General features: G+C 42.3%; 1 protein-coding gene across 1 annotated transcript in view; it reads left to right on the forward strand.

The window, feature by feature from the left end:
• The window catches only part of DNAH5 (dynein axonemal heavy chain 5), a 290518-nt gene that overhangs the window by 239666 nt on the left and 39379 nt on the right, over nt 1-11473 (forward strand). Inside the window, exons 62-64 of the mRNA XM_013008527.2 lie at nt 2172-2286; nt 2785-2975; nt 10313-10434. Of these exons, the coding sequence (XP_012863981.1) occupies nt 2172-2286; nt 2785-2975; nt 10313-10434 (428 nt within the window). The remainder of the gene's footprint in view (nt 1-2171; nt 2287-2784; nt 2976-10312; nt 10435-11473) is intronic.

The following is an 11473-nucleotide window of genomic DNA, read 5'->3' on the forward strand; positions in this document are numbered from 1 at the left end:
ACTTATTTTTTTAGTTAGGCAGTAAAAAGGAAGGATTAATTTTTCTATCACCTAACTATGTGGACATTAGTGAAATGAAAATTAGTGAAGTTGGAAGGGTTAGTGAGACACTGATAGGCTGCTCCCTCTAATGGTTAAAATCTAACCAAATAACCGAACCCACGCCATTAAGTCAATTCTGACTCATGTCGTCTCTGTAGAGGGTTTTCCAGGCCATAAATATTTATGGGGAGCAGCTAGCCCACAGGGCAGCTGCTGAATTTGACTATCAACCTTGTGGTTAGCAGTTCAATACTTACCCAACAGCACCACTAAGGCTGCTCCCTAGATGTTTGTTAGTTGGTAGCAATGAATTGATAATTTATGGACAGTTTTATTCAACCTGAGCCACCAGTGGCAAATCAATGCTGTTCTTTGGTTATCAGAGGAACATACTAAAGGGGTTAAAATGCTTCATTTTAGTCATTTATCAATTCTCCTGGATAAACAATCCAACTTATACCATCTATTGATGGAGAGTGAGAACCATCATCTTTGGGATGGCTTGGGTTGTGGACATCAGGGCAAAGTTCTGCCCTACTTCTGCATGAAATCCTCACATGACTACACCATTGTTTCTGTTCGGTGCCGTCGAGGCAGTTCTGACTCAGAGTGATCTTATTTATGTACAGCAGAAAGTAACACTGCCCAGCCCTGTGCCATCCTCACAATGGTTAAGTCTGAGCCTATTGAAGTTTTGGGTGAATCCAGATCTTGGCAAACCTTCCTCTAGTTTACTGACCTGACTTTACCAAGCATGGCATCCTTTTTCAGGGTTTGGTGTCTCCTGATAAATGTCTGAAGTATGTGAGATGTGAGATGCAGTCTCACCGTCTGGTTCTGTGATGCAGCCTAACTGTACTTTTTCCAAAACAGATACTTTTATTCTTCCAGCAGTCCGGTGTACATTCAACATTCTTCTCCAAAATTATAGTTCAAATGCACTGATTCCATGTTAAATATAAAGAATAAGAATTAGATTTAAGATGTACAAAACCTTCATGGGACTGCATGGGACATTCCAAGTAATTGACCTAATAACATGTTTAGTACTACTGTTCTTCCTTGTTGAATGCATTGTGCCTGGAGGCTTCAAAACTTGTGAGTGGCCATCCAAGGAAAGGCAATTAAGCTCCATTTGCTTGGAAACAACAGACGAAGAAGGAGAGTCAGGGATAGAGAAAGAATATGGAATGTGAAGCTAGTTAGCTTCATGAACAACCACTCCCTTTGCACCATCAGTCAGCATCAACTGGATGGCAGTGAGTTTTAGTTTGAAAAGAATCTAGTGCTTTCCGGTTACCATCATTGAACATTTTGGTAAAGAAATCCCATGGAGGATTCATAATCAAAAGGGGGGGGAATGCAGAACAGAATTTCAATTTTTCATGGACTGTGGATTTCCTGGTTCCATGAAGATCGGATAGATCTCTCAAAATATTGTCCTGAGATAGTTTTTGAACATTGATCCAAAAACATACCTTGGTATCTTCTTAAAACAAAATGGGAAAAATAGTTTAGCTTTACTTGTAAAGAATGCCTTCTTTGAACATGGTTGTTTGGTGCCGTGGAGTTGGTTCTGACTCAGGGTAGCTTTCAAACATTATCTGTGTAGGCTGAAAGTAATGGCAAAAGCTTGAATGACAAAGTAATGGCATCTTACAGGACCGTGGATTTATGTGAATGGGGGGAAGAACAGTCCACAAAATGAGGGCAAAAATAGGTGCACAACTCAAAGAATGTAATCACTGTCACTCAGTGGTGTGTTGAGGTGGTCTATGTGTTGCTGTGTGTATGCTCAACACCACCAGCAAAATAAGGACCATGATTCACATATGAATAATTGGATTTAGGAATTGATGAGCACTGATCTGGAGCACTGCTGGGAGATGCTCATCAGTTACCAAACCAAACACACTGCCATCCAGTTGGTTCTGACTCATAATGACCCGAGGGCAGAACTGTCCCTGGGAGTTTCCTAGACTGTATCTACTTATGGGAGCAGAAAACCCCATCTGTGAAGTGCACAATTAAGGCTTGCTTGAAGTAACTGTTCAGGCTGATCACCATGCACCGGTCCTCCATTGCCCACCCCGGTGGTAACCCTTGTGACTATGCTGTTTGTCTTTCAGTTGCTACAAGAGGCAGCATCCTCTACTTCCTCATCACAGAGATGAGCTTGGTGAATGAGATGTACCAGACTTCACTGCGCCAGTTCCTTGGCTTGTTTGACCTTTCCTTAGCCAGGTATGTCCACACTTAGGCAGCAAAGCAGAATTCATTATCTGTGGGAGAGGAACAAGGGCATTGTGGCAGCAAGTTCCATTCCCGTTGCTAGGAAGAGATGTTGTTGTTTTTTAAAATCCAAGGTTAGTGTGATAACCGTTGTGTTAACAAGTCATCTGGTTTGTCATCTCAAGCCCAAAAAAAGCCCAACGTACAGTGTGTTGGCCGTTTTGATTCCTTCATTTTCATGCACTTCCATTCAATAAGAGGACCCCCCACCACAGACACAGTGAGCGCTAATGCCCTGCCGAAAGGAAGACAGATTTAGAAAACACTGAGGATTCTGTTGTTCTTTCACGTGGACAGATGCTCATTATTTTAGCATTTGGAGGCTTTCTCTTGATGTGCACCCATAGACACCGTCCTGCAAAGTTACCTGTTTTCTGCTAAGGACCCTGCTTTTGTCCACTGTAGAAAAGGGCAGTGAAATCAATGCTCTTGAAATGTTTTTTCTTGCAGGTCTGTCAAGAGCCCAATTACAAGCAAGAGGATTGCTAATATCATTGAGCACATGACCTACGAGGTTTATAAGTATGCGGCCCGGGGGCTGTACGAAGAGCACAAATTCCTCTTTACCTTGTTGCTGACCCTGAAGATCGACATCCAGAGGAACCGCGTCAAGCACGAGGAGTTTCTCACCTTGATTAAAGGTCACTCTCACCACCGAAACGATTGTATAAGCCAGCTGCAGCAGTAGATTTTGGAAAGTTCCTTGCAGTGTTTTTGTTTAAATTCAATTGCATTTTGTTTAAGGTTGCACGGATGCGAGATGTTTATGTATTCCTTTATTCAGTGAATTCTTATGGAGAGTCTACCCTGGGTGGCAGGGAGGACTGTCGGTGCGGTGTTCAACTTCTAACTGAAAGGCTGGCCCCGTTCAAACCCGCCCAGTGGGCTTCAAGGGAGAGAAACCTGCCTGTCTGCTTTGCTAAAGATTGTTGTTGTTGTGTACTGTCGACTGGATTCCAACTCATAACAAGCCTGTAGGACTAAGTAGAGCCATCCCATGGGTTTTCTGGATGGTGATGTTTGCAGGAGCTGGTCCCCAGGTGCCACTGGGGGTTTCCACCTGCTAACCTTTTGGTTAGCAAAGGCCTGCTTTCCCATTGCACCACGGGCTCCATTTCATCCATAGTGTGGTCCAGGAAACCCTCTTGGGCAGTTCCACTCTGTCCATGTGGCCATGAAGGCACCAGCTCAGGGGCAACCATGTGCCCAGGCATGGAGTAGGCACTGGGGAAGGTCTCATGGAGAATCAGAGAGTTCTTGAAGAATTCTATTTTTATTTTTAAAAATTATTTTAATTTAATTTTTATTTTTCTTTAAATTAAAAAAAATTATTCTTGAAAGTATACACAGCAAAATATGTAACAACTTAACAGTTTCTACATGTAAAATTGGGCGACATTACGTTTTTCATTTATTTTTCCAAGAAAAGTCTTGAAGTCTCCTTGTTTCAGTGAACAAAATAAAAAGGCACCCTGCATGCACACAGATATATATATCTGCATATATATATATATAAACACACACACAGTTATGTATATGTATATGTATATATATGTATACATATACACATATATGCATATATGTATATACACACACACACACACACACACACAGTTTTTTTGGTGGGGGTACAAAAGTAATAAGTCATGAGAGACAATGTAGTATGAAAGACAACATGAGGGGACTTCAAAACATTTGTGGAAAACTTCCACCATCTTTCATTCCATTTTTCCAGGACCTCTTTGAAGCCCCATTGTAAATGCCAGGGACATCGCTTCCAGCATCACAGCAACACACCAGCTGCCGCAGTACCACCAACTGACGGACTGTGGTGGTCACCTTTAAAACCCCAGTGGTAGAGTGGCCACACACTAGGCTGGTAACCATGGTTCTAAACCACCAGCTGCTCTGTGGAAAAAAGATGAGGCTGTCTACTCCCATAAGGAGTTATCGTTTTGGAAACTCACAGGGGCAATTCTACCTTGTCCTATGTAGTCACTATCAATTTGAATCAACTCAATGGCAGTGATGTTTGGGGTTTGGGGAGTTTTGGGGTTTTTTTGGTAAATACTCCAGAAGTGTCAAAGAATGAGAAAGTACAGAGAAAGAATGTAATTACATTAAAGACGATGGTGAGAAGAATGAGGAATTAAAGGGCTGTGGGATGGAGGAGGGTTATCATTGTGATGGGTCTTTCATGAGTGGTGTAAATAGAATGTATAGTGCATGTATAGAAGTAATCCTTCCTGACCCATTCTCTGTTCCACTGGAACAGTAAATCTCAGCAAAAAGTTGCGGAACAATGATTCACTACCACATTTTTGAACGCCTAGAAGAAAATAATGTATATTCCCATTTTGAAGATGATCGAGGATCAAAATGGTTTAATCTGTTTGATCTACTGTGGCACTCATCTAAGCAAAGCCTTTAAAGGCTCCACGCACATTTACCTAGCTATCTATTTATTTAGGAGGGTAGGTATTTATTTATCTATAAATAAGTACTTATCTATTTTTCTTGCATTCACCTGGGATGTAAAATTTCAAATCAACTTGAATACTGTCTCTCTGGAGGCAGTAGGGAACGGGTGCGATGTGTTTACTGGATAGGTTCGTATTCTTAGTTTTAGATAGATGAATGTACTTTTATATCATTGCCCACACTCACACAGAGCCAGAGAACTCCTCAGATGCAAGGATGGCAACATTTTATCTTATGTATTATGGACATGTTTTCAGAGAAGGACATCAAGCTTGGTAGAGCAGAAGGCCGGAGAAAGGGTAGAAAGGCTTCCATGATATGCACTGGACCCAGCGGCTGCAACAAGAGGCTCAAACATAAGACTAGTTATGAGGCTGGTGCAGAGCCACGTGGGCTTCCTTCTGTTGCGCACTAGGTCTCTATGGGTCAGAACTGGCTCCACAGCACCTAACAACAATGACAACAATGGCAGCCAAGGCTCAGTCAGTTAAATGGAGCTTGGAAGTGTTTGATTGGGGACCGTCTCTGTCTGTGTGGCTCTCACCTGGCTCTGCGATGACTACTGAGCTTTATTTTCTACACGTCCTCCGTGGGACCAGACAGCCAATGGGTGAGCTGGGGGAACCCAGCCTCAGGAGCCAGGAACGTGTCACTGGGTTCTGGCCTCAGACTCTGGGCTCTGAGCTTCAGCTGATGGAGTTTTGTTTTTTAAGGAAAAGTAGTATCTGGCATCCTTAATGCAGAAACGAGGTGCATTTCCTGTGGAAATAAACCTGACCACAATGTCCAGTTCTGGTTGAACTTCCGTAAATTGTATCCGAGCCTGGTGGACAATTAGAAAAGGGGGCTTTAGAGTGAAGGGGATGAGAGTGCAAATGCCAACGTCGACACTTTCTCGATGAGTGACCGTGCCGAGAAGGTGACTTAATAGTTACAAACTTCAGTTTCCTCATTGATGTATAAAACTCAGATAATGGAATCACATAATGTGATCATTGGGAATGACACATTTTAAAAATAAATCTTGATGTATAGACTATGCTCAGCAAATGATAGTCATTATTAAAATATCTTCAATCTGAAATGTGTATAATTTGGCCTTTTTTGTGTGTGTTGGGGGTCTTTTGAAAATGAATAAGAGCCCCCGGGGCACACTGGGTTAGCACCTTGGGCTGCAAACTTCAGCCGTTTGAAGTTGGAAGACAGGTGTTGGAAACCACCACAGGAGGAAGACCAGGCTTCCTTCTCCTATGAAGAGCTACAGTCTCAGAAACCCACATGCGCAGTTCTCCTCTGTCCTGTGGGGTCGCTACGAGTCTGACTGAATGGCAGTAAAGTTGGAGTTTGGGGGAGAGCCAATGACAGAGTTCATTGATACACTCTGTGGAACACAATTGTTAAATAATTGGCCTTTGGGAGTTAGGGTAGTGAAAGTGTCCTTTCGTCCTTCTGTCTGAACTTTAAAATCCTATATCGACATAGCAATAGCATTTGGGAACTGGCCTTTTAACTGGCTCGCGGTAAGATGTGAGTGGTTCAATGTGGGGCCACAGCCATAGGGTTTGTATGGTACAATTTGGAAAAACAAACAAACCCCCAAATCAAAAATCCAAACAAACCTATTGTTACACACATGTATCAGTTTACAAAGCATTATGATAAAAGCCCGAACTCCCCCTCCCCAAAGTGAGTTCAAATAATGATGGAAATGGCAAAATGATCCGTAATCTTGAGAACTTATTTTCAATGATTATTTCCTTGACTGTGTATTCATCAAGAGTGCCTTAACTCTCGTGCCATATAATCTAGAAATATGTCCCCCTACCCCATCTCTAATTAAAAATATTCTCTATGCCCTTTGAACCCTTTGGAACAGGCCATATTGTGGTTGTTAGCTGCCTTCAAGTGGCTTCTAGCAAATGGTACTCCCATACACAATGGAACAAAGTGCTAGCCAGCTCTGTGACTTCCCTGAGATTTGATATGTAGTGGATTGGACCACTGAGATCTGTAAGGTTTCATTGGCTACATTTGGAGGTAAATCATCAGATCTTCCTCCTTGCCCATCTTAGTTTGGAAGGTCTGCAGAAAACGATTTATTATCTTAGCAATATGTCAGCCTCCACTGATGGATGATGGTGGTTGCAGAAGAGGTCTGTCTGCTGGCCAGAGACCAAATGTACATAAGGAAACCTGCATCTCCCAGGTAGAAGACAAGAGTTTATCACTGAACCACCCTGCCTCATGACATCCTTATAAAACCAAACTCATGGCCATTCAATCGATGCCCACTCAAAGCAACCCTGAAGGACAGGGTAGAGCTATCCCTGTGGGTTTCCTAGACTGTGACTCTTTACAGGAGTAGAAAGCCCTGTCTTTCTGAGAAATGGCTGGTGGTTTCAAACTGCTGACCTTGCAATTAGCAGCTCAACTCATAACCACTGGCCCACTAGGACTCCTAGCCTATGACCTATGACATCGTTACCCTCTACTAAATAATGACTAATGCTTTGGCCTGCAAATAACTCCCTTTTCTTTAAATTAACACTCTTTCCCTAATATTCTGGTTAGTGCCTCTCTCTTTCCAGTTTGTGGGAAAAGTGGACAGTTGCCATGGAAATTGGTGCAGCATTTATTCAACACGATGGCATTGTCTTTAGGATCTTAACTGTTCCCTGGTCTTGAAGCAATCAGTTTTGATAATATGAGCTCATATTTCTATTGAAATGACTTCAAGATCACACTACCTTTGTTGGAAATAAGCTAAATGGACCTGGCCAAAGATAACAATTTAACAGTGTGCCTAGTACCTGGATAAAGTAGAGATTGATCCAGTAAATATCTTGAGTATTATTACCTGTTCATTACTTGCTCTGTCTGAAAAATTTTAGATTTTAGAGATGGTCAAATGGATTGGATATGATTTACAGATAATACCCAGAGACTTTTTTCTTGAAACCCATTAAGGATGTTATTAAATAGTGCATTTTATCTTGTAGAAGATTTATTAACTCTTATACTTAAAAATAAAATATGATTGGTCAACCATTTTTTTTCCGACGTGGGAAACAATGGCATTTTGAAGGTCTGTTTATTTTATGGTAGAGTGCAAGTCATAGGAGTTACTTGGTAAATCACCAGTGAACAAGAGGCTTTAGTACCAAATGGAAGTGTTTGCTGTTCTTGGATTGACCAAAAATAAATTACATGCACAGAGTCCTTGGGGTGGGTTCCACATGGCTGTAACTAAGTATTGACTTATAGAACAGAATCATTGACGCACACTTGGTCCTACTAACACACTGAACATGATATCCTTTTCCAGAATCTAGTCTCTTCTGAAAACATGTCCCAAGTGTGTGGTGAGAAAAAGGAAAATGAATCTTTGACAACTTCAGTCTTTTCTCTGTTTGTCTTGATGCTGTCTGTTGGTCACGAGGCATTTTGTTTTCTTGTGTGTTGAGTTGCAATTCATAAGGAAGGCAGCATTCCTTGAATTTCATCGAAGAACTTGGTGCTTCAAGTCCTCTTCACTTTCAAGCTTAGGTCATTTGTATGTTGCAGGTTGTTAGTAAGCCTTCCGTCAAACCTGCTGCCTTGTTTTCCTTCTCCGAATATTTGCTCGGCATAGAGATGAAATAACTATGGTGAAAGGATACAACTCCGTTGCACACCTTTCCTGATTTTAAACCACGCAGTCTTTTCTTGTTCTGTTGGAATTGATCCCTATATAGGTCTTGATTTTGGTCCCCAAATCTGCTGACCTCCACCCATGGAGCATTGTGAGGACTTGCTTCTACTTCAAAGTCTCCAACCCCAGCTTCCTCCATCATATCACCTTGCAACCCTTCTTCTATAATTGATTCCTGTACAGGTCTTGACCTTGGTTCTTGTACAGGTAGCCCATGAGCAAAATGAAGAATTCTGTAATTCTCTTTTTTTCCTTCACAATGTGATCCACCATTTGTTATGCCTTGACATAATCTATAAAACACCAGTAAATATCTTTCTAGTATTCTCCGTGTTTACCTAAGATCTGACATCAGCACTGGGTAGTCATTAATACTGACAATAGATACTTTGTTATGTCCTAGACCTTGGTCCATGTGCTTTATAAACAAGCTATATGTCACTACCAGAGCACTGGGCCAGCCAGGCTGAAGCCTTTCATTCTGCATGTGGCCCTTGTCTTCCTGTCTCTGGGAGCCCTAGCATGTAATAGGTTATGAGTTGGGCTGCAAACCACAAGGTCAGCAGTTCGAAGTCACTAACTGCTCCTCAGGAGAAAGACAGATCTTTCTTTGCCCACAACGATTTTCTGAAACTCGTAAGAGCAGTCCTATGCTGTCCTATAAGGTCGCTAACAGTCCAAGTAGAAACAATGGCAGCCAGCAAGGGAGTGCGTGAGGGAAGTGACTGGGTGTGTCTATGCAGATAGGGTATGTGTAACACTAATAGAGGGGGTTGCTCAGTTTTAGTCAATTCCCCCCCCCCCCACTGCTTATAAATATGAAGCATCTTTGAAGCAGGAGCCAAGAGAGAAATTCCAAGACCACTGGAAGTGGAACACATTCCAGATATGTCTGAAGTGGCAGGGCCGAGACCAGAGGTGGGAGGCTCGGGATAGAGACTATGGGAGCAAAGCAAACAAGCTGAGACCAGAGGCTGAGGCAGGGAGACCATGAAATAGGATAGGGGAGTCCCACTGACACTATGAATGTGACTGTGAATCAGAACAGCAGGCTGGCTTCCTGATCCATGGAAAGAAAGGCCATGGGACCACATGACTGAGAGGCTGAGGCCTGGAGGGAGATTAGCTACTGGCGGAAGAGAGGTGCTGTTGTACATCAATGACTGTGTCTGTAATGTTTCCTGATATGGACTTTTCATAATCTATTAGCTTCTCTAATAATCCACATCATTGTCTGTGAGTTCCGTATGGCTGTTGCAAGGAATTCTCACACCCAGCAGAGACGTAGAGTGCCATGGGGGAATGGTTGATGTCAGAGTACAGTAAAGAAAGATGGAAGATGGAGGCATGTTGGATTTCTGCCTCATGGCAACAGGGAAGACAGAGGGGGTCATTTATGGCCACCCCCCCATGCTGTTTACTGCATTGGATACTCTGTTGTGATTTTACTGCCTAATTTTTGGAAGTAGATTGCCAGGCCTGTCTTCCTAGACTGATAGTCTGAAAACTGGTGAAGCAAGCCTCCCATTGGAGACCCGGTTGGTATTTGAAATACTAGTCCCATAGCCTCCAGCAGTGTAGCAACCCATATGACAGACTGGCAAATGGGTGGCAAATAGCCGTATTACCAATTATTATATGAGTTTTCATTCCCAAAGCAGCTATTTTCTTTTTAAAGCCTAATTGTAATTTATATTTCTGTACTCAAGTGTCAAGGACAGTAAAGTAATTATAGTGAAGATATATTAAATGGATGGCTTTTCAGTAACAAGACGATTGCGATTATTCATGTGTCTAATTTTAAAGGTGGTGCCTCGTTGGACCTTAAAGCCTGTCCTACTAAACCCTCTAAATGGATCCTGGACATGACCTGGCTGAATTTGGTGGAGCTCAGCAAACTTCGACAGTTTTCAGATGTTCTTGATCAGGTAACTTGTGCTCTAAATAAGCTCTTGCTACGGTCACTGGGGGAAGCTTTTTGATGTATCACTAGCTGCAATCAAGAGAGACCAGTCTCTGGAGAAGGGCATCATACTCGGTAAAGTCGAAGGGCAGCTAAAAAGAGGAAGGCCTTCCACAAGATGGATGGACACAGTGGCTGCTACCATGGTTTCCAACATAACAACTGTGAGTGTGGTGCAGGACGGGTCAGTGTTTGGTTCTGTTGTCCAAAAGGTCACTCAGCAGGAACCCAGACAACAGCACCTGACAATGTCGACAATAATCTTTGTGACCGGGAGAGAAACTTTCTAATATCTTACTCTAAAAAGAAAGAGTAAATTTCCTATTTCCTGTACTTGATCTTTCTCTTGGCTCACCTTGACTTTGTTCAGGGACACTCCAATCATTGCAAATGGATCCTGCAGGAAGAAAGGTGACCAAGAACATCACTAATGCTGACCTGGGTCATGGCAGCATCACCAATTGGATGTCCACTGGAGGAAGAACTGATGGATGAGAGGAGGTTAACCGATTAGATGCATTTCTGTTACCATGCTTTCTTTAGAGAGAGAAACTGAATACCCTGAAGACTAACCTTTGGTTCTTGCCTAGTGTTCTTCTTCTCCTTCATTCTCCTCTTGTTCCTCCCTGGAGCCCCCTTTGCTAGGAACCAGGTTTTGAATCTGAAACAAACATTTGGATTCTTGTCTTTAGAAATTTAGTCATTTTCAATTAGCCCCACATGTGATTATGGGCATAATTAACTAACTCAATCCACCCCTTGCCAACCTGGCACCTGTATATAATTCTTAGCTTCACAATTGAAATTAACACCTATACCTTAACTCTATAATCCTGTGAATTCTTTTCCCTATCTAGGAAAGTTTGTAAGCCAACCACTTTATGCCTTTATCTCCCCCAATTTTAGTTATCCAATTTATATACTGCCCACTTATATCAACCCAGTTCTCTGAGAAGACAGTCATATTTTTCGACACGAAGTCTTCATTCCAGTTGGAACCTTGT

Source organism: Echinops telfairi, unplaced genomic scaffold (assembly GCF_000313985.2).
Source record: "Echinops telfairi isolate 266 unplaced genomic scaffold, ASM31398v2 ScPeMD7_7469;HRSCAF=8507_1, whole genome shotgun sequence".
Taxonomy (NCBI): domain Eukaryota; kingdom Metazoa; phylum Chordata; class Mammalia; order Afrosoricida; family Tenrecidae; genus Echinops; species Echinops telfairi.